The 23,732-nt window shown below is 41.0% G+C and overlaps 1 protein-coding gene across 2 annotated transcripts; it reads left to right on the top strand.

The window, feature by feature from the left end:
* Positions 1–4,499: 4,499 nt before the first annotated feature.
* On the top strand, positions 4,500–8,746 carry HOXB4 (homeobox B4). Of its 2 annotated transcripts, XR_012654663.1 has the most exons (3): positions 4,500–4,991; positions 5,676–6,495; positions 8,513–8,746. XR_012654663.1 is itself a non-coding variant. In XM_032791437.2 (2 exons), exons 1-2 carry the CDS (start codon positions 4,568–4,570, stop codon positions 5,987–5,989), a joined length of 738 nt encoding a protein of 245 aa, XP_032647328.1. In that variant the 5' UTR covers positions 4,500–4,567; the 3' UTR covers positions 5,990–8,203. The 2 variants fall into 2 exon arrangements, 1 of the variants encoding a protein (XP_032647328.1); XM_032791437.2 differs by lacking the exon at positions 8,513–8,746 and having other exon boundaries at positions 5,676–8,203.
* The last annotated feature ends 14,986 nt before the right edge of the window (positions 8,747–23,732 follow it).

Here is a 23,732-nt window from a genome sequence, read left to right as displayed (position 1 = left end):
TTAAAATAAAATGATACCCATAGTCGATCAGAAAACAGACGATTCAAATCTTCTATGAATCGTTTGCTTAGAGAGGAAAAACTGGGGTGAGCTGTTTTCCGTCCAAACTTACATTCATCCGATTTTTTTTATTATTAATTTTGTGGGCTAGATCAAGTTGACTCATTAAAAATCCCACCCTATAGAATCATCTCAGGCTTCCTGTTATGTAGAGGAAGTCCCTGCTTACTACGAGACACCCAAACGTCGATGCTTTCGATTGCAAAGAAAGCAGGACTGGCAGTCATAATTACTGGGTGACTAGGATTCCTTCAAAAAAAAAAATCTTCAAAGGGAAATTTACAAACAAAACGATGTACATTAAGCTCACTTGGAATTTCAAGCAATCGAGGAAAGGTCTGAGTAAAATTCTTTGCCCTGCCATTTTTCTCCAAAGTAATGACCTGGGTAAAATTCAATATGACCGAGAGAACTATGCAAGCGTATTATAAACCAGTGGGAGCGGCCCCCCGAGTGGGGTGAAACTCAGGTCAGAGCGTCTAACAAATATTAAAATGTTCAAGGGACGCGGGACACGCCTAGCTGTTTAACAAAGACTGACAAAGTATGAGATTAATACGAAAACTTGCGGGTTTCCAAACCCAAAATACTCAGAAGGGCCTATCGCTTGCTCACTGCCAGTAGCAGTTTTTTGTTTGTCTTTAAAGACAATAGCGGTGTATGCTGGAGGAGGAGGGGGGGCGAAAGAGGGGTTCTTATCGAGAAATGATCCCTCTTCAGGGGGGAGATAGCAGAGAGGAACTCGACTCTGGGCTTGGGGGTTCTGTTATTTGTTTGTTTTGCGCCCGGGAAGCTTTATGAACTTTTGAGGGCGCTTCCTCGAGTGCTATAGGAGATTGTTTTGAGCTGGGGACTGGGGATGGGCTTTTTATTTTTTTAAAGGTATGTATTGTTGCTTTTTTTTTTTTTTTGGCGTGGCACCTAGTGAGAGCGGGAATGGGAAGGCAAAGGGGTCGCTTTCAGAGGTCATGCACTCAACCTGTAGAACTGAAAGGTAAGAAAAACCTCTGTTGCAATCAGGGGGACAAGAGGGGGGCGGGGAGGAGAGATCGGATACAATTCTAGATGCCTTCTTGATCATTTTTTTTTCAAGGTAGGAGCTATTGATAGAAGTGAGTCAGAAAAGGGGCTGCTTAGGCAGGGGATTAAGGATGCATTTGGGGGGATTTTTGCCTTGGCAGGTGTCTCACCACTTCAGCGATCCTCTCCTCCGAAGCTCCTTCTCTCGGAGCCTTCTTTATAGTCTTAATGGTGCCTCCCGCCTGCTTTCCTTTTATTGTATAATATAAACAAACAGCGAAACGGCAGGGCGACCGCGCGAACAGTCGAAAGGGAGAGAGGTAGGTTTTGGATGGCGGCTAAGCGGCTTTCCCCCTTTGAAATGGAGAGCGAACATTAGCTAGATCTATCTTTCTAAACTTCCGAAACGTTAGACGTTTTTATGAGCGGAATAGAAAGTGTGAAGAAAAGTGCAGGCGTGTGTGTGTGTGTGTGTGTGTGTGTGTTGGGGCTGGGGCTGGGGGGTGAGCGCAGGGCAGTATCGTTTTCTTTTTAATTCGGGATCTGCAGCTGTTGTGTGAGACTTTTGGAGGCAAAAAAAAGATTTCTGGCAAACACTAGGGGTGCTGGTGCTGCTAAAACCCCTTTGTCTGTCATGGCAAAGGAAAATTAAAACGGGATGTTTTGGGGAGGGGACTATAAGGGAGGGGGTATCAATCCAGAATAGGCCCTACCTAGCTCTTTATGTTTAAGGTATAGGATTCACCGGTGTTGGTTAGGGTATTGCTGCTCTTGGGGAAATTAACAAAAGGACTCAGAGGCAGCTGGAATCAAAATATTCAAGTGAAGTCCAAAGGACTGTTTTGTTAGAATTGGTTTATTATAGTTTCAGTCTTTAGGTTGTTCTAGCAGATTGTATTTGGATTCTGACTAGAAGGCTGTCTATTTCTGAGTCACTGGCTGTTCCCCGGTACACTTGACGGGTTTGGGGGGCATTTATGCAGACTTGGGACATCCTTGTCCCGTGTGAAAGGCATTATAAAGAAACTCCCGAGATCTGCTTGGTGTGCAAAAAACTTTTTTTGTGAGTGTTAGACGCTTGGGAGCTTGCAGAGGGGTAGCTTTTACCAGTTCTCTTTGAGATGTGCTCTTGACTCTCTTACCTTGGCGATAGATATTGCGAGCGATACAGTCGACTCACCTTTAAGCAGCCGGAAAATCTTAACTCATGATGTGTCCCAAACAAGCGGTGTTCATTCATTCTCTGCCATAACAAGGTCTTTTTTTTTTAAGCTGTGCTATTTGAAATACATTTCCATACGAGGGGAGGGGGGAAACAATATTTCCAACCAATGAAAGGGGAAATGTAGCATCTTTATAGCATCGTCTGGGGCTGAGTGCTGTTAAAATATGATTAAATCGGAGATATTCGAACAAAAATGTGTGTTGCTCCCTTCTGATTTTTATTTTTATTTTTTGGTGGGGTTAGAGTGGAGGAGGGTGTTACACTTTTAATCTCTGGAGCTACTGGAATTTTAAACGAAGTCTCAATATGATGCTATTCTCATTCGTTCCGAATGAAGGTTCATTAGCTAGACAGTATGAATATTTTATTGCTTTCGGAAATGAAACTCCTTTGATCTTTTTCTCGGGTTATAAACAGAATTGCCTGTCATAAAAAAAAAGAATATCATCCCATCTGCCTTTATATTCTGTATTTATTTTCATCTGTTTCTCTCTCCGCCTCCCCCCATAATTTACTTTTATAACAAAAAAACTTTGGATGACCTTCAGAAACTCAAAAAAAAAATCTGAAATGGTTGTCTCTGTTGATCAGTGGATGATATTGAAACGACCACATCTGGAGGCAAAATTAACTATTACATTTAAATTTGAAATGAGTGATAATTTGGGACTCTCCTTGTGCTTTCAGATATAGTCTGGGTCTAACATATTTTTGGGGGGAATGTAATGCTAAAGTAATGTTCAGTGTATCAGTGAAGAGGTAGGAACGTATTGTATGACTTTTATAATCTAACAGTTACTAGCTCTGTGTTTCGAATGGGTGAATTTCATTATTTGTGTTTCCTCTGGAAAGTGGCAATTTTAACCATATTTATTGATAGATGAATTATTTGAGTAACAAAGCTCTTGTATTAAAAATAAATAATACTCATAAATTAAATCGAAGAGAATTATTACAGTTAAGTGAAGTTAGAAGATTTCTGACCAAGAAAGATGCATCTGTCTTCTATATGTACCCTGTAGATCCGAATTTGTGTAAAGGAAGTTGTGTCACAAATTCGTATCTAGGGGAATATGTAGTTGACACAAACACTACAGTCATTCCTGAAGAAAAAAAAACCTAAATAAAAGGATGAAAAGACGCCTTGGCGAGAAGATCGTTTTATAACCGAAAAGAAATATTTGGGTATTTACCTAAACTCCCGACTCTAGTACTCTTGTGGTAAACTTAATCACCTCGTTCTAATAAAAATCTGAGCTGCAATGGGTGTCAGAAGTATTACGTCACTGAAATGCAGGAGGAAAAACGCTGGTGCTTTAATCTGTATAATTGCTTAAATTACACTAGGCATAAATAATCCAGCGAAATGCTGTCCTGTTTCCTGATTTTTATGAAGGGATTATTAGGTGCTTCGATTTTAAACGCCCGTCCAAATGTTGCTTTTTTAATCATGTTTATTACAATGGGGGAGAAGGGAACAGCACTGAGACTAGTTAATTTTATCTTTAATTGTCCAGAAAGCCCTTTATTTCGTGTTCAGAGGAAGGGCTCTCTTTTCCACCCATGGCTGGAAAATGGCCAATCGAATACCGAAGCTAAATGTGATTTAGGAGCCTCAGTACCCCGAATTAGCTGATGAATTTTCTATCGATCCAAAACAAGCCCTATTTATCTCTGCCAGTATCTCACCGCAGAGTCGCTACTCAAACCGCTTCATATCACCAACATTAAGAACGAAATTTAAACACCAGCCAGAGGGATCTCAATGTATCGTCTACCAGCGCATTCATTTTGATCCGGAGTGGACTCCCCTCCCTCCCTCAAATTACTGAAAATAATCTCCCCCCCCCCCCGTAACACACAACTAAGCCAAGACACACCTACTGAAGGGAGTGGGGATTTGTTATCACGAGGGGTTAAGTAGTGACATTAGGGGTTTCGAGCCCGAGATGCTAATCTGGGTAAGTAACGTTGTGCAAGAGCACGAAATTTCACCCTGGCTGAAAATATGTAAATATTGGTGATTCAAAAAAAAAATCCTACAGGAGTAAGAATGTTCCTGTGTGAGGATATTTCCTTATCCGGGAATCGCAGGGAACCTCGCCATTGGCCGACGGTGTCACATGGATTCCTAACTTTGTTCACTTGACAGTCTGTAGGAGGGTTTTACGAAACAGGAAAACGAGTAGGGGGGAATAGGGATAAATTTTAGTATTTTTTTTTTGGTGTGTGTGTGTGTGTGTGTGCAAATCAAAGAAATTAATGGCCATGAGTTCGTTTTTGATCAACTCCAACTATGTGGATCCCAAGTTCCCACCCTGCGAAGAATATTCTCAGAATGATTACCTTCCCAATCACTCTCCGGGATATTACAGCAGCCAGAGGCGAGAGACCACTTTCCAACATGAGGCGATGTACCAGCCACGGTCAGCCTGCAACGAGCCGCCCTACCCAGCTTGTCAGGGCTCCGGCCACCAGCCAGCGGTGCTGTCCCCAAGGGGTCATGTTCATCCTTCTGCGGGACTTCAGAGCCACCTCTCAGAGCCAGATCACCGCTGTGAGTCGGTCACTCCCAGCCCTCCTCCACCCTCCTGTAGCCAAAACTCTATGAACCAAAGCCCATCTAATTCTTCTTGCAAAGAACCAGTAGTTTATCCCTGGATGAAAAAAGTCCATGTAAGCACGGGTAAGTCATCTAAAGTGGCTTTTGCTTTATACTAACTAGCACCTCAAAGTCTTGTGGAAAGCCTATTGCACCAGTTGTAAAATAACCATTCGTGGAGATTTACGATCGCCTGTTTGCAGAGCAGTATAATTACATCCTCCATAAATTTTTATGGCTCTACTTGCCCAAGTGCCTTTGAAGTCTCTGTTACCATCCTCCTCCAATTTCTTGCAGGCTACTTTTTTATGGCTGTTGAATCTTCGTAAGTTAAGTTTTATGCTTTTGTAATTTGTATTTAAATGGTGGGTTGAGTAAACTTTTACTATTTTTCCTCTCTTTTTTTTACGTGTTATTAAAAAGAGAGTGTGTATGTATGGGGGGTTATGGATTTTAAGGAGCATAGATGGTGTATATATATTTATATACACTATAATTGCACCATCTATGTTGTCAAGGGAAGTATGTTGTACAATATGTCTGGGGAAGTTTAAAACACATCTAAACATGGATGTACATCATGCAGTCAGGCTGGAGTGAGGGAGTTGGAGATGGGGTAAGTGTGTTTTTCTGGAAGATCGTAGTGTATCTTTCTGATTCCAGTAGTCTCCCAGCAAAACAGTGTGACACTTTAAAAACATTTAAAGGGACAGCTCAGTAATTCTTTTTTTTCTCTTCTTCCCCACTCCCTCCTTTGTGTTTGTTCAGTAAACCCCAGTTGCACAGGAGGGGAACCGAAGCGCTCCCGGACAGCTTATACCAGGCAGCAAGTCCTGGAACTGGAGAAAGAATTCCACTATAATCGCTATCTCACGCGGAGGCGCAGGGTCGAAATTGCCCATTCTCTTTGCCTGTCCGAGCGCCAGATCAAAATATGGTTCCAGAACAGGAGGATGAAATGGAAAAAAGATAATAAATTACCAAATACCAAGATCAGGTCTAATTCTTCCAACGCTTCTGCAAGCCTGCAGATACAAGGAGGTTCTCAGAACCGAGCCAACGCACCAGCCACCGGCCTATAATAGTTTCGTGTGTGTGTGTGTATGTGTGTGTGTGTGTGTGTGTGTGTGTAGGAGACACATGATAATATGTTTCCAGGGGCGTAAAGGGGGCATACTCTTTATTTATAGAAAAGGAGGGAAACTCAGCTGCAAGACAAACAAACAAACAAACAACAGAGATATGCTTTTGTACTCTCTCGCATTAAAAGAAGGCTGTAGATTGTAGTTTTCAAATTTGGCTAAGATGAATCCTTGTTTCATCTTTAATCACGCCAAACTCTGCCCCATTTGTCATGTTTACTCTCCCGTACAAAGGATGGACCTTATGCTCGCTATTACCTCGACAACCAGTGTTCGCTTTAATAAATGAGGCACAGTTTCTTCGAGAGAAACTGAATTTTCTTTTGCTGCCTACCAGCCACAAAGCGAAAGTTTCTATTCAGATCCCCAAGGGCACAGCAGTTCTGGCTACTGTAACACAGCCCTATAGACCAAAACCAACCAAACAACGACCTCTACTCCATGCGGTATGAGGACCATGGGTGCGGGGGGAGGGGTATAGATGTTGAGTGTTGTAGTGATCAGGGTGATACAGCTGGAGAAAGAAGAGATTGGCACCATTTAAAACAAACCGAGTGAAATTTGGTGTGGGGGGTTGGGAAGGAGACCAACATAATGGACACTTATGTAAGAAACCCCCTGCCATTTTTTGAGTCCAGCAGGTTAATTACCTCACTTGTAAATCTGGAGGGGGGGGCACTGTATTTAGTTTAGAAACTTGATGGTCAAATAAGGCCACCTGAATTTAAACGTTCGTCAAAGGCGATGTGGGGAGAGCGGGTTCTTTGTAAAAAGGACGCTTCTCCACTAAGATTCAGCCCATTTTTGTACTGAGCATATGAATAAAAAATGGAAGGTGGGGATCCCCCTCTTTCTTGATGGAAAAGGGGTTATGAACTTCGAACAGATTTTTTTTCTTTCCATGTTCTATAGTACTTGACATTCCTAGCTGATGGGATTTCAAAGAACTTTTGGGATCTTGGTTTCCCTCTTCCAGTTGTTCATTTGAATTACCTCCTATTGTTCTTTGTGATATTCATGATAACTTGTACATAGCAGAACTAAAGCAAATAGAAATAAAATTTTTGGTTGTGACTATAAACCGTGTGTGTTTAAAAAAAATTTTTTTAAATTGAAAATGTGTTAGTTTTATAAGGGTTTCTGTCAATTACACCTCGCTAATGAAAACAAAATATGTTTGACTATAGGGTATCTCAGCTTTAAGTACTGCTAAGCCTTACATATTGTGATTTATTTATTCTAAGCACATATTAATATGGTTGTATGATATGTTCACAAACTGGTTTCAGCAGTGTTGGTCATTACAGAGCTACGTTGTATTAAGGAATTAAAGCAGCAATGTATTCCTCAGGAGAGGCTATTTCATTTAAAAAATCTCCTTCTCCAAGGTATTTAATGCATTAATGAGTATAATTTTGGCACAGATGTTTCTCGGTGTTTGCAGGTTTTCTGTGTATTTTTATATTACAAAGGAGCTGGCTACTGCAATAGCTCAAACCCTGACAAGCAAATAGATAATCAAGAAGACAAATGGCTTCTTTTGTGAGCCACAGCTCTTGTATTAATTTTCATTTTCTTGCTCATAGAAAGTATCGAAAATACTGTTCAGGGCGAAATAACATTCCAGTTCTAAGTTACATTTAAAAAAAAAGGGGGAGGGAGTTGGGGGAAGGAAGCCTCTAGACCATACAAAGAAAATCACCATATTCTGAATCATTCCCTATAAGAAAACGGTTTTCGCTTATTTATGAGATTTTATGAATTTCTCTAAGTAATGATTAAAATACCTCACAACATTATTAAGAACAAAGACCTGACTTGGAGTATTTAAAGTGGTAGAATGGCTATTTCTGTTCTCAGGGTACTTAGCAATTTAACTCAGACCTTGCAAATAAACTGTGTTCAAAAGTTGTCCCTTCCTCCCCCACCTCAATAAATCGTCCATTACGTCTTTTATTCTATTGACTTTGTAACAGTTTGTAAGAAATATTTATGTGGTCATGTGATACAGAGCCGCTACACGTCTTGTGTTGGAAAAATGGAGTTGTGTATGTATTTGATTAACTTTTGCCCCTTTAAAGGCAAAAAGAGCAAACCTTCAGAGTTTTTATTTCGGTGAGGGGTGGTGGGGACTGCATTTATTTTGATGGCTGATTTTTTCCCCCTTTGATCTGCTTCCTATGTAAAGGCGATGCAATTTTCAGATAGAGGCTATGCTCTTAAGGGTACTAAAACAGTTCTTAAAAAGCATATGCTGTCAGGAATGCAACTTCTATAGAACAAAATCAAAGCTGGAAAGTATGAATAGAATTGGAGGGGGAGAAAAGAAGATTTCTATAGGACCTAAAAGTTCACAGCCATTATAAGCAGACAGAAGCCAAGAAAAATGCGAGAATTATACAGAAAATCATTAATCACTTCTTTTCTTTAAATACTTATCCTTTCCCCATTGTTATTCAACAGCAAATCTCCGCAGACCGTCTGTTGGGAAAAAAGTACCCGGAGTCCTACAAAAATCTTCAAGGGAAATAATAACAATAAAAAAATCCGGATCATAAAGTCGATTTTTTTAATTTTATTTGACTTTATTTTAATTTTTGGAAAACAAAACGAAACAAACAACAACTCTCACTTGGGAAGAATCCACTCAAACCATGAATACCGTCTGTGGGGCGCTGGAAAAAGGATGTGGGAAGGAACAAGGTAAAAGAACCGACTGCTTGGCATGCATTTTTTGATCGTTTATTGCCTGTTTTCAGGAGAAAGTTTTTTTTGGGGGGGGAACACATGAATCTTCTACGGGATTTTCCTCGGTTTCCTCATTTTATTTTGTCTGAGGGGGAGAGAGAAAAGGTAGCACACAGATTACATATAAAGGGGTGGATAAATCCCCTTATTTTTCCATTTTATGGTGTGAATCCTATACAGCTAGGCTAACTCTTATCTAATGGAATACAGAGGAAAAGCAGATAGCTAAGAAATTAGCCTTTTTGTGACCAAGGCAGCTGTGCTATTTCAACTTATGTTCCTCCATGTTCTATTTTGTCTTCTTTACGCGTTGAAACCTAAGTTAAAGGACTTTGTAGAAACGTCATGTGTGACTCTGGAAAGATCAAGCTGGTAGATGATTTCTTTTTTAGTGTGTCAGATGTTCCTTTGAGGAATAACAGTGTTCGACTCCTTTAGCCAAATCAGACTTTGGGGTTTCTCGTTTCTGGTTAGAAGAGCTGTTTTGTGGAAAGGTTTGGCTTTATAGACCGTGTTGGGGTGAGCTGGGCTTGTCTGCTTGCTGTTCGTTTCAAGACTCCCTGCATTTTACTGGGGAGACTGAAAGACAAAATAAACAAATAAATTGAGGCAAATTTCTGAGCTGCCGAGCACAGATCGCGTATAGGGTTCACCCAGAGGACACGTTTTCTAGCCGATTAGCTGAGTATTATAGCCGAGGATTGACCTCTCAAACCCCTTGACCCTTCCAAGACTGGACATTGTGCTGTGTAACATTTCCAGCGTCGAACTGGACGGGCCCCAGGCAAACTTTGCACCTCCGGAAAGGATCTTTTAAACCACTCGTGTTCATGGTTGTTTCTTAACGTTGCCATTGCTGGGCCATCGCGGGGAGTGCCGATGAAAGGCGTCCCAGGACGATCGGAATTTTTTGGTGTTTGGTTGGTTGGCTTTTAGTGTCTTAGTCGTTCTGTAGTTAAATCTGGCCAGGATGCGTTCTTTATCTTCTTGGCTTTGGGTTTCAATTGCAAGCACCCAGGGTCTCCAGTGTAAAAGACAAAGGGGGAGCTGGTTTTTTAGAGTTGGGAAGCTTGCGATCAGTGCACGGGGAGAGATCTCTGGGCTGGCTCGGACACTTGGGTTTGTTTCGTTTTGTTTTACCTCTCAGGAGGGCTTTCAAAAAAGGACCCCTAAGCTACCCCAGCCAAACGCCTCTCACTTTTCCTCAAACCTCAGTTACCTTCTCCTTTCTAGAAAATCCTTTGTTTCGGAGGCTCTCCTCTCTCCACTCCACCCCCCCTTGCTCCTAGCCCACAACACTCTCAAAAGCCCTTCACAGCTCGTCTGTATCTGCTAAAGGGGTGTGATATTTGCTGATGCAGCCAGGGATTTCTTTTTGATGGTGGTGGTTGGGGGGGGGGTACAGAAGGGCAGGCGATAAGGGTGTTTATCGGTGCGTGTTGTTGAAACCACCTCCCTCCTTTTAAAATTGCGGCCTTCTTCTGGGTCTCACGATGGCCCTTAGTCCTGATAGCGACCAACTCTTCTACTGAGCAGCGTTTACAGGGCCACTCCGGGGGAATGAGACATTCTAAAAGCTGAAGGAGGAAAAATTATTTGTGGGGTGACGTGCTCCGTCAGACATTTGGTAGCCATATCCCGGCCTCGCTGGCTACCTAGAATCGTTTCAATAAATGAGCTGACAGCCGTTACCTTTGTTTATATCGGCGCGGTTCTCAGCGCCTTTAGGAGCGACTCCGTTTCATAGCTGGGTCAGGGGCATTCCGGGAAACAAAGTGCAAACGACTCATGGTTCATGAGCTTATATTAAAGCCAGAGCCCCAGCCCCAGAAAGCCCAGGTGTCTTTTGGAGCCTCCGTTTAGCTCTCTATATGACACCTGATGTTTCGACTCATCGCTCGGAGGTTTTACTCTTCCGACCTAGTTCCTGATGGAAGAATGTAAATATTTTCCATCAGCATGAGTCTGAAAAGTGTCTCCTTGGGGCATGCCCTTTCTGTCCCATGCACTTCTTTGTTCGCTCCGCCTGCGTCCTGAAATCGAAGCCAGACCAAAAGTCTGTTGCATCAGACTAACTGGAATAGTGGTCTAATTGCCACTAGGATCTGAGATTTATTTACTAGGAAGCCAGAGCAAATATGTTTATAAAATACAGGGCGCGAGATTGTCTCTGTATAATATGAATATACTCGGGAGAAAGTATTTATATACAAATACTTTCAAACACACACCCGGACTATTTCTATATTATAGGTGTATCGACACCTTGTTGCAGTGTTGAGTTTCCTTCCAATGCTCCTCTCTGAGTGACTTAGCCGGAGAGAGCAGTTTGGGAGTTTCTCAGCATGAACACCTTCCCCCTGGCAGATTTATGATCGCCAATAAAAACTGCGTGTTTAAATTCGTAAATCAATCTCCCCTTCTCGCTAAATAAACGTTCATTTTATCTCTCGAAAGAAAGCGACTTTGATGATCGCACCTCGGAGTCTGAGGGTGCTGTTTATGGCCGCTGTTCCTATTCTTTGAACTTTTCGCGAAAGTTGCTCTTTAAAAAAATGCAGCCGGATTTTTTCTTTTTTGTTTGTTTATTTTGGGGCGGCGGCTGCGGGGGGAAGGGGGAAGGTTGGCAAGCAAAATTCGGATGCGGGATAGTTTGCTCTTTTTTAAAAAAAAGGTCTTTACTGAAGGAAAATGCATGACTTTTCCATTTACCCCCTCCTATTCTCATAATGTCCCAAATTGAAAAAAAATCATCTAATTCAACGGGTAAAGGAAGTTTGCTTTATTAGGTAACTGCTCCTCTATCAACATACAATGACACAGAAAGGATTAAAAAAACAGAATAAATTCACTTTGCCTTTTCACTGTCCCTCCCCTTCTGTATTATACCTTCACTCAGAATTTTTAGCCGAAGGGTTTATTTTTTTTAAAGCAATTTCTCACAATAAGGTCTATGCTTTTAAAACAAGTATACTTTTTCAGGCAATTGGCTTCAGGATTCATTTCCCCCAAGCTTTAAACAGCTCTTTCCTCTATCACAGCCACTTCAAAATGTAGCCTGGATTGAACGCTGGGTATGGATATTCTAGACTTTTATTAATTAGTGTTAAAAATATGCTTTTTCAGATAGATGTTTTCCTAGAGATTATTAAGCTCTGGACAACTCTCGCTAAACCTCCATGCGCATATTTATTTTATCTAAGTATTCCGGGGCTTGCAAATTTAGAGCTTTATATTCCAACGCATTCCACCTTGTTTGTTACTGAAGGTCTCTCACCGTCCTATTGTTTGATATTCAGTGTCTCCTTATGTACTGTATCCGTTCTATTGTTTGAGGACGTGAGACAGTCATCCTTGGCACCTGAAAAATAAGCATGCAGCACACCTACTCTAGATTGGTAAAAAAATAATAATCTTAGATTCCTTGTAGGGCTGAAAGGAAACCAGTGTCATAGCTAAGTCTGTACATGCGTGTGTCTGTGTTTATGTAAACATCTGTAAGTATGTTGATACATGCAGACGTGTGCACATTGTTTTGTGTCAGTGAGGCATTTGCCTAGTTGGCATTTGTTCCATAGGCAGCTCCTTGTGGATTCACTATAAGCAGCTTCCTTTGTTGGCCAGCCTTTCGCAGGATTCCGTTTTGGGGCATCTCAGCTCAGGGCCAAAACTGACTTCAAAATACAATAAAGACTCACAAAACAACAACAGCAGAAGCCACAAGCTCTGGCCCTGTATCATAATGGGAATTTTTTTTTTTAAATCTGGATCCATGAGCATAAATATCCTCAGAGGGCTTTGGAGCCTAAAACAGTTGTTCTATTCAGTGGAAGGCTGTAATAAAATGTCAGAGAGAAAAGCATAGTGTCTAGCAGGGCAAAGAGGCATCAGGGTTTGGGGAAAGTGTTTAAATATTCTAAACTTCGAGGGGAGTGGGGGTGAACACACTAACGTTGCGTCCTTTAACAGACGTGTGTATATTACAGTGTAATGTGCTGTGCATACACTCATCCCGCGTTCACACGCCTGTCTAAGTGTGCATATGTGTTTATAGAAATAACTAGTAGCCAGAGTACCTCTGTAGATCTAGAATGTTACATTCAATTATAAACTTATTTTTTGGGGAGCGGGGGGGAAACACTGTTCCAGTGGAAGGTCACAGTGGTCCTCTGAGTATGAAACTGAGAGACCCCCTTCCTCCCTTCCAGATCACGTGATTCATTAAATAATTAATGCAGAGGTTGCAGAATAGATATGTATTCGTCAGGAACATCGCAGACATGGTCTCCTTGTGTCTGACGTGAAATTCAACTGTCCTTTAAAAAACAAGCCTATAGCAGAGGGGGGGAAAAGAGAGAGAGAGAGAGAGGGAGAGAGAGAAAAGAGTCTGCAATAAAACAATTCTCAGGAAGAAAGAAGCCACGCCGAGGGTTGGATTGTTGTGAGTAGCAGGGTCTTCCCAATTCCTAGCGTGTCTATATGTCCATGTAAATTTATTGTTTGTTATTAATGTTATTGTCGTAAAATGTGACAAATAGCCGTCTTCATTTCCTCCCATTTCTCTTCACATGGTGGTGTGTGTGTTAATATCCATCGAGGCATTTCATTGATATTTTTAGGAATATTCCCTTCTCTCTCTCTCTCTCTCTCTCTCCTCACAACCTCTCTCTCTCTCTCTCTCTTTAAAGCCCCTTTCTTGATTTATTACAATAAGCATGTCAGCAGCAGTGCGGCTGCCATTGTGTGTGTGTGTTTGTGAGAGAGTTGTGTTGTTTATGGCAGTGTCCAAGATAAATCATTTCTCAAGTGAAAATGATGTGCAACCGATGATATTTTAGAGCGAGAATTTCCCTCTGCCTCACTCCCTGGAGTTGATTATTTCAGGCGATTTACAGTAATAGATCAGCGGCTAATATGAAAGCTCTATAGCTGGGGGTCTTAAATTACAGCATCTGTGATTACCAATTAAGGAGAGATTTGTATAAATTTGGTAAACCGGGAACGCCTCATTGGCATATAAACCTAGTCAAAGACCACGACCTTAATATAAAAATTACAGCTAGAAGTCTTGTATTGCAGCATCACTTTACTAGCTATTTCTCATTTTTCACCCTCTTGTCCCCTCTCTCTCTCCAATAAGGACTTTATCGCGCTATAAGCACAGGTTGTTGAAGTGCGTTTATGTTTGTTTTGAGCTTTTTAATTTATTTTGTTTTGGGTTGGGTTATTTTGTTTGTTTTTTAAGGCTGGACGTGTCCCATTTGTATGCCAGCTGATCAGGAAAAAAAAATCAGATAATTAACTACATTTGAAAATGAAAATCGAATTGCTGCAGGGAGTCAAAATGTACGGCTGCCTCTTAAATAGGGATAGCATTTGATCACAAGCAGAGAATGAAGTGACTTTGTCAATGGAGGACAGAACAATAGGTGAGCTTCCTTGCCTTCCAGACTAACTACACGGGTTCTAAGGTAATGGGGCAATGTTGTGGGGTTCGTTCTGAACCCTGAGCCTTTGACCCATTTATAATCCCCTTTTTGTTCACAAAAAGGAAGTGAATTCATCTCCAAATAATTTGTTATTCTCGTTATGCAAAGAGGAAATAGTTTACATCGCTTCATTGCTGCAAGATCTTGCTATGATAGGTAGGTAGGTAGGTAAATAATGTCCTTAGGATAAAAGTTTCAGAAGTTTAGATAACAAAGCACATTTCGTTAGTAACGAAGAGCCTGATTTCTGTGCTTTAGGGCAGTGTAAATTGGAAGTAAACCTACCCAGTCAATGGAATTACACGGATATAAAACTAGTATATATGACAGCAGAAGCTGGCCCTACGTCGTCAAGAAACTAGATAGGCAGAGTCTGCCAACAGATGTTAGCTTTTCACTGGCACTTGATATATAGAATATATATGAAATATAATAGGTAAATCCCTTTCAACCAATTGAGGCAGCGCAGTAAAGTTAAGACTTTGGGAAGCAGATTATTCTCCTAAAGAGCAGAGTTGATGGCTGAAAGACATAATGTTACCTGTTTAAAAAAGCAAAAGTGTATAGAGACTGAGAATTTGCCTCCTTGATAGAAAAGGGAAGGTCAAAAGTCAACCACTTTAGAATTTCCATTTTAAAACTTGACCAGATAGGTTAAAACCCTGAGTGTTGAAAGGGAAAGAGGAAGTGGGAAATAGCATTTTTAAAGATGTAACATGCAAGGAGTCGGTAAAACTGACAACAGGACTGAAGATTAAATGTTCACACCGGATTCTCAAAAGTGAATCCAACCCCATTTTCTGCACTTCCTTTAGTCCCCGTGAGCCAAGTTTAACACAGTCATGAGAGGTGATATTTAAATCTGTCTGCTAGGGTAAACCTTTGTGTAGGAAAATTAGAGCAACTCACCGACTTTCATTAAATATTAAGGGAGATCCAGGGACGGCGAATAAGTCAGGAATGCAATATCATTCTGTGTCAGGCATATATTAATTTAAATCGTTGGCTTCCAATTGATTTTGGCCACTTGTTTTTTAGGTTTGAGACGCTGAGCATGAAAAATTAGCCCGCTGAGGAAGGCTCCTGTAGTTACTAAGTTGTAAGGGGCGAAAATATTAATTTCACTCTCATTATCGTTATTATTACGGCTCCTTTGCTGTCATTAAAGCTTCAGACAGTGCATCACAGGTAACTCTATCGTCCAGCCCCATGCATTAGCCGCATAAAACCGAGGGATTGATCAATAGCAGGGAGTGTTATTCGGTTCTGGTTCCAGACGCCACTGTGCAAACGTCTCCCTTAAGTCAGATGTCAGGAAGAGCTTTGGTTACTGCAGGCTGTTGAATCGGACAAGGTGCAAACGTGTTTGCTTTTAACACCCTTGGCTATAATGAATCCCATTTTCCCATTCACCTGCATCATGTACTCTCCAAATCCCTTACTAACATCTCTATCTCTAGCCTTTTGATTTAAGGTGGGGTGGGGGGAGAGATGCCTATTTCAGATAACACCTACATTTCTGCCTTTCCTTTCTAGCTGGTTTCTACTGAAAGGGGAGGTAGCTGCAGAATTGTGATTTATCCGATGCAAAAGTTTTGGCTTGAGCTAAGCCTGGCTGTAGGATCTAATCATATTGGTAATGTTACCTTAGATCTTATTCGCTTCTACACTTCAAGTCAAAGACTTAGATTTTTATCAATGAACTGTGCAAATAAACAAGGCGAAAGTTTCTCTTTCTTTCTACTATAAATTTGCCACCGTTGTATCAAGCTGATATTTACCAAGAGCGGTTTCATTCTGCCTGGAACCGTCTCAGTAAATAGTCTCTTGTGTTTTTCTCTCTCTGTCCCTCCGATGGCTACAGATTATTTAGCATCGGATGACGTAATGCTATGAAAAGGGTTTCGTTGCGCCCAGATTTGGGCAGTCAAAGGCGCTCTCATTGTTCCTTTTGGTTGGTCAAACAATAACAGCAAAAACTCCTCTTACCCAACCACGATCTTTGTAACTCCCTGCCATACCTACCTCATTCAATCACACATATTTTCCCATTTGTGTTCATTATCGGTTTATTTATCGATGAGGTAATATAACTTCGCTGATTACCTCTCTCCTACGGACTAAAACTATGTGTAGATCGTAAATTGTATTTATTTATTTATTTCTGCAATATTTCTTTCTGAACTCAGTTAAACTGAATACATCAGAAAGCAGCGGGTGGAATATTCTTCCTTATGTTATAGTTATAAATGATATGAATGATAATCAAAATACTTGATCTTGTCATTCAGATAGTTCAGGTTATTATTGTTTCGTTCATTTCTGTGCAATAACCAGTTCTTCTTGCCGACTACCGTTTCAGAAAAGTTTGATCCACTTACATGAAGAATCAATATTTACTGTATCATATACCATCTCCAAAGGAAGCACTTCTCCCCCCCCTTCACACCCAGCCTCCCATACATAGACACACACCATTCCTTTCCCAGAGAAGCAGCTATTAACGTGGAAAATATAAGTCCAACAGCACCTTAGTTCATAATGTAGTGCATGCTGTAAAAGAGTGTTACCTAAGATTAAAGAATTATGGAAGGATAGGACTCTTTGGAACTGCTATGTAAGTAGGCCAGTAGGTAATGCAGAACAGGGTAATACCCGCAGTCAGTACATAAGCCTGTAGACTCAGTAAATGAGGTCTCAATATTTGAACAATGTATTTCCAGTACATAGTATTATAACTCTTATTCCTTATAAATTGTCCATTTTCTGTTTTAAAATAGTAAGATTCAGGAATCATGCATGGGTCATACATTTATTCCGGTTGGTCATTTAAAAACAAAAGGGTTTAACAAGAGATTGATATGACATTGTAAATACAAGATGACTATTGTTTGTTAAAATACCCGCCAGCCACACCGATAGCTGTAGCCTTGTCAAAGCAAATGAATTATTTTAACAAATCGTATTGTCTAAAAGAAGAAAAAGAAACAACAAACAAACAAACAAACATACAATTAGAGGAAAAAACCCACAATTAATGTCCGAAATAAGTATATGCTATACAGGCCTTAAAAACCGCCGATCGCCATAGGGCACTCCATTGCAAATCAGCTGATACATTTCTGTGTAAAAAGGGATTGGAAGGAGATTTATTTCGAGAAAAGTCAAAGGGAAAGAAGGCCTTTGCTTTCTGTTACATTGGCAAAGGGTTGGCTATAATGATGGGGTCCTTTGAAGTTCCGGGTGGGTGTTTTTTTTTAAGGGGCTAATAATCACATTTCAACACTTGACTGCGATAAACCAAATCAGGTGCTTTTTCAGAAAACCAGAGCCATAAATCAGAAGGGGTTGATTCCTTTTTGTTTAAAGCCAGAGAGGGGGCTAAATGAGGAATTTTCATTCAAGAACATTTAATATTTGGGGTTAAATCCAAGACGTCAGCCCTTATTGGCAGAAGTATCTATAGAGATGGGAAGAGAAAGAGACCAAAAAAAACAGGGTTAAATTCTCCCGAAGCGCAATTGCTCCGATGGAATCAATAGGAGTTGCCAGATTTCAGCCAGCAGTTTCTGAAGGGAGACTCTGGCAAGTCAAATGGCCAGCTGTGTCATGACATTTTAATAGGCAACTTTTGTCCTTTCCTGAAAATCAACCCAGGCCTTTCCATTCTCAATAGCCGTAACACATCAACATTCAGGGATCCCCAAAGCCCACTGAAGTCAATGGATGTTTTCCCATTAGGTCCACGGGAGTGATTCCATTAGGCCAGTGATGGCAGGCTCAGAATCTCCGTGATTTTAAAACAACACAAAACAATCGGTAAGGAGAATTCCCCCCTCCTCCCCCCCTTTTGGTGTGCCAAACCTTACCCCTCTCACCCTTCAGACAGATTTTTTGTTCACTCTTCAATTTTAGGTCAGGTTAAAAATACCCTACAGGATCATGTCCATTGACTCGTGTTACTTCACAGTCTCTATGATTAAACTCCAAAGTTGACAGGCTAAGATGAAATTCACAAATATTTAAAAGGATCGCAATGACACATCTCTATTTAAAAAAAAATGTCGAATGTATTGCTTAACGTTGCGTGTGTGTGAGTGTGTGTGTGTGTCGGGACATATGGAACCAATTTTGAATCTTGACATTGAAGACTGGCCAATTCCTACTGGCCTCTAAAACCAGAATCCATTTGGTTCTCCTCTCTCCGGCACCTCTTGTCACTCAGTATTACGCCCGTCTTGCAACATTTTAAATCTTTATAAAGAGAAATAGCTTTTCAGAGAGGTGCCAGGGATTTTTTCCCCCCCTACAGCAGGGAAAATAAGTACATGACCCGCGCTCCCCCACACCTCCCAGTATCTCTGGGCATCCTAGAAAGGAAAGGGGTCTGCATCCTTGCAACACTTAACGCGCTTTTGGAAGGTTTTTCTTCAGTCAAGGCAGTTCCGTTCGAAACGAGTGAGTCCAAAAATCAAAGCATCTTCGGAGGGGGAAGAGGGAGGAAGGGAGAGAAATCCGTCCGACAAAGCTGTCAGCAAGATCCACTGGGGTACAATAAAGTGGTTTCTTTTCTTCTCTTTAATTTGCTTGCTTCAGTTCAGATCCTTGCTGCAGCCAATTTCCCCCCTTCTCTCCTTCTTCCTGAAGTCCTTGGCGGCGAGCTAACACAGGTAAGAGGTAAAGGGGGGTGGGAAATTGATGCAACTTTGCCTTTCCGTACTCTACGAATTCCAGCGCTCTGAGATATAATTAATCGCTCCCAAAGCTTTGACGGGCTAGACACTTCTGTACTGGTCAACGTGAACTATAGCTGACTTTCCCTAACACCAATTTAAGACTGATCTCTCGGAAACGTAGCCAGGGAAGTTGAAGAGGAGCAAAATAATAATAATATATATAAAAATTATCGTGCGTGGTTCATGCCTAGATGGGATGCAGAAGCTTTCTTTAAAGTCCGTGTTTCCCAGCTTGGTTTCCCTGGGACACATTTGTTAAAGCGTTAGCACCTCTCTGCTGTTTGAAAAAAGAAACTACAAACGCTGCTTTGGAAAAGCGGGGTGTTAAACTGAAGAATGTATGTGAGTGTGATTTATGGCCCTCAGAAGTTTTGTTTACTTGGAGCAGCTCCTAATTACAAGTCTTTTCCTGGAAGCCCATGTCTTCTAAAAATTCCACTATGCTGATAGTTGATTCCCTCCCCACGACCCTCAAATTTTGCTTTTATTTGCCAGATGTGATTAACAAACATCTGGTTAGTTTCCTTGTTTTTCCCTTTAGCTGATCAATTTATTTTGGTGAGATGGGTGAGTATAAGAGGCTTCAACTTTTTATATCAGAAGAGTTAAAATGTTTTCAGACCATGAAAGGAGTTCCCAATCTGTTCGGGGTTTTGGAGAATCCATAATAAAGATTTATTTTGGAAATGTAATTTCTTCAATGGCCTCCATTTTAAAAGCAGGGGCGGGAAAAGAAAATTATTCATGCTGGAATATATGACCCAATATTTACTAGCGCTGTTTCATTATTCATTCTGGGGCTAAGAATCGGAAGAACTGGTCTCTTTGTTAAGGTCCGATGTGTATTTTAAGAGCGAGTTGCAACAAAACGAAGTTTATGTGGAAGCCAGAAAGACAAATTGGATTAAATTTGAAATTCTTTTTTTTTTTTTAAATGTGCTCCCTGTTCAGTTTGGCTGGGGTTTGTTTGTATCCTTTCGTACTTTGATAATAACTCAGTTCCTGGGACAAATTGTTAGCTATAAAAATGCCCTCGCACATTGTAAAACCGGAAAAGTTTAGACTCAATGTCTAATATTTCCCGAGGCAAGCTCGTGTATATTGGCAGAGAGCTACACAAGCGCCGGATTTTTTGCTGAAAATTGCTTTGCATTAAATTTCCTCAGCTCCAGAATTGTCTTTACTCCCCTCCAGCTAAACTTGAAATGTTTTTTTTTTTAATCAAGCGCGTGGTCTGTTGGCGAATAAAATCTGACGGGAACCACAAGGCCCTCAATGACCGTAATTTAATTGATTTCATCATAAATCATCAACTTCATGAAGAACCAAAGTTTTCATTGAAGTAAATTGATATTAATGGACGATTTTTGAAATTCCAACTCTCTCTCTATGTAGTTGAAATAGATGTGTTGGTGCGACTGTATCTGTTGATTTGGATTTCGTTCCACGCACCACTCTCACGACAAACTCATTACAAATTTGGGAGGGGGACCTTCTTTTTCTTGCTTTTGTAAGGATCAAATCGTAATGAGTCATCTGGGCAATTTTCAATCACAGACACACCACCGATCGGATTATTCTGGTTTGATGGTCCCTCCGAAAAGAAATGGGTTTCTTCAGAGAATCGGCCTTAAAGTGTGTGTGTGTGTGTGTGTGTGTGTGTGTGTGTGTGACAGAGAGAGAGAGATTATAGCCAGATCCAGTGGCCTTACATTTGTGCTGAACATCACTGGGAGTGACGCTGTTGCTTTTCAAATTACAAGTGTTTGTACTCATTTCATTGCTAAGCATGCACGAGCTAGAGTAGATTTTAAAACAGAACTAGAATCTAAAGTGCTGAGTTCCAGCTGTATCTCCCACAATAACGACGTGGTAACCCTGTTAAACCTTATCGTTCCGAATTATTTCTCCTCTAATTAAAAATTAACTATTTACTGCACTAAGAGACGGTTATAGACTATAGCCTTTTGATATGTTGATGAATATGAGAGCCCAAAGACCCTTACAAAATTACAGTATTTTAGCACAGCCAGTGATGGATTGATCTGTCTATATGGTCACGCTACGTGTGTCCTATGCATGTTATACGTACATATATATGTATGCTAATGTGTACATTTACATGCTATCTGTCTACTATGTGTGCTTAGATAGTGTATTTGTAGTATGTAATAAATACACTATACAATGAGAATGTAAAAGGAAAATATGTTCTTATTGTACCTAATTATACAACAGCTGCAGTATGCTATACAAGTTCGTGTATTTATATAGTGCATTTGTAGTATACAGTAAAAACATTACAACATGAGATTGCAAAACGAGAATATATTCTCATTGTATCTAGTTACACAACACACTACACAAACACGTAGAGACCCAGAAATATGATTCCTGAACGTAACTCTCTCTCTCTCTCTCTCTCTTTTCTCTCTGACATTCCTCCCTCAGAAATTGCTACCTATCTGTATGTGACATCAAATGAAGGCAGGTAAAATGGATCCCTTGTGCATCCCTTCTTCCCACCCATACCCCGCCCTGCATCATGCTTTCTTTTTTTTTTTTTTCAATTCAGAGGAATGTAGCTATAAAGTAACGGAATGTCTTCATTTTATAACAGAAACTGCCAAGTCAATAGATATTGGATGCTATCCAGGAGTCCTTTCAAGAGGAAAAATATATATCCTCATTTTCCCTCCTGATTTTTTTTTAAGTGACGTGAAACCTGGATAGCCGATAAGCAGCAGATCATGCGGGCAGCCAGTGGTGAATCTACCGCAAGGGAACACGCGTCCTCTTTCCAAGGGTCGAGAAAGGCTTTCACTGTAAATCCACTCGGTTAAGAGAGGGAGCGTGGGTGGCTAACTGCTCCAGCCTCCACACCAGCCCACAGCGTCTCTCTCTAGTAAAGTGCAGGAGCAGGTTATCAGCAGCAGATTCAAAACTGAGATCTTCAGAGATTTCAGTTGGTGTTGCTCGGAGCGGAGCAATCCTCTTTCTTTCTTTCTTTCTCTCTTTCTTTCCCCTCTAGTTCCTTCCCCCTCTTCTGGCATTTGGCTCGGGAGCTGAGACTTTGCAAGCTTGTGGTTTTGGCAAAGACTTCGCACCTCCGTTTCCCTCCTCTGCTTAGAGGACCGACCAACAACAACAACAACAAAATCAAAACAAAATATCTGAGGGGAATGACTGAGGAGGTGGGGAAAAAGAAAGCGACCGCTGGCAACTAAGTTTAGAGAATTCACTGGAAGGGGGGGGGATGCTGTGTGGGGGGAAGTTCATTTAACAATTCTGTACAGAATGGGTAAAAGGTTGACGTCTACCAGTCACGTGAGCGCATAATTCAAGTCATTATTTTGGCATTTAGAAAGGGGGGGGGTAATATGTGGAGAGGGCTGCTGTCCTCTCTAGTCTCACTGGGCACTAGCTTCCTAAATAACTATTTACAGCGCCCTAACCCTTCCCCCACTCTTAAAGAAAAAGATTACAGTATAGCAACATGTGTGGAGGAAAGACTTTTGGCGACCAGAGAATTTACAGAAGAGGAGAGGGATTCGGGGGGCGAAAAAAAAACAGCCAGGAATAGTGGGAGCCTGGGGGTTGTTGTTGTTTTGTATTTAGGGGGTAATTCAAAAGCACTTCCGCTGGTTGATCATTAACCCGGTGAGTTATTGCTCTTGTAAGCAAAGGTCATGGAGAGAAAGAGAGCTAATCTCTCAAAGACACTACACTCTCCGTTTTGATTTCTTATCCGGAGCTGGCTTCTGTTTAGACTTTGTGTGTGCGTGTGTGTGTGTGTGTGAGAGAGAGAGAGAGAGACACTTTTTCGAGTGTCCCTAATCCATCCCTCCTCAATTTTAGCGTTCCTACCCCTCACCTTCTTATGAGAGTAGGTGCGTTGGCCTTCGTAATTCGGATGCTGACATCTTAACTGTTACAAAGTAAATAAAAGGAAACGGAAGTGGATAGTGACCAGTCTTGCACGCTTGTTTATCTATCTATCTATCTGAGAAAGATAAATGTTCCTATTAAGATTCTAGTGCCTAATTTGAAAATACCCATAATTCACCACTAATATCTTTTAATAATGATACATAATGCATGAGCCTGTTGTTGGCAGGCAGGGGAAGAGGGAAGGAGCGAAGGGTAGTGATTTTATTTTCAATCCGGATCTCTCCAAATGTAGCAAAACCCCCTTTTGCTGGAGTCACTGAAAATCTTTCTCGGAGTCTTTATTTATTTTGTTTCTGTTTTGCCCTGGCTTCTCTAGTCATGCCAAATAAATGCTATTTTCCTCCTCTGTCCACCTCCTTTTGTTCAGCCCCCACCTCCACTTCCCTTTCTTCCAGGCCCCAATGTGGGTGGAACTTTTATAGAGACATATTTGGTGCGCTGAGGTTCATACCACATAAAGGGCGGTGGGGTTTTCTGTATCTTTATTTATAATCTACAGAGGGAATTAAAAACCCAAGTGAACCTGGTAAGGCTGTGATGTCAATGGAATATAGCCAACGTTGTGTATTAAAATGTGTGTGTGTGTAATCATTATCATCATCATAATAAATTATGGCTATAGGCCGCAGACCGGAGAGAGGTCAGCCTGGTGTGGGATTTATGTTACAGGAAAGTTGTCACAAGAAGGGTAGGGTGCGGGAGGAACATTTGATTTGAGATTAATAACACCAACAGACAGAACGGGAAACAAGATTATTA

Source organism: Chelonoidis abingdonii, chromosome 21, assembly GCF_003597395.2.
Source record: "Chelonoidis abingdonii isolate Lonesome George chromosome 21, CheloAbing_2.0, whole genome shotgun sequence".
In the NCBI taxonomy this organism is placed as follows: Eukaryota; Metazoa; Chordata; order Testudines; family Testudinidae; genus Chelonoidis; species Chelonoidis abingdonii.
This window is presented reverse-complemented; position numbering and strand designations above follow the sequence as displayed.

Coding starts and splice junctions, on each gene's coding strand:
- HOXB4 (XM_032791437.2), top strand. CDS start 4,568: ATGGCCATGAGTTCGTTTTTGATCAACTCCAACTATGTGGATCCCAAG. Junction 4,992..5,675: donor AAAAGTCCATGTAAGCACGG/GTAAGTCATCTA, acceptor GTGTTTGTTCAG/TAAACCCCAGTTGCACAGGA.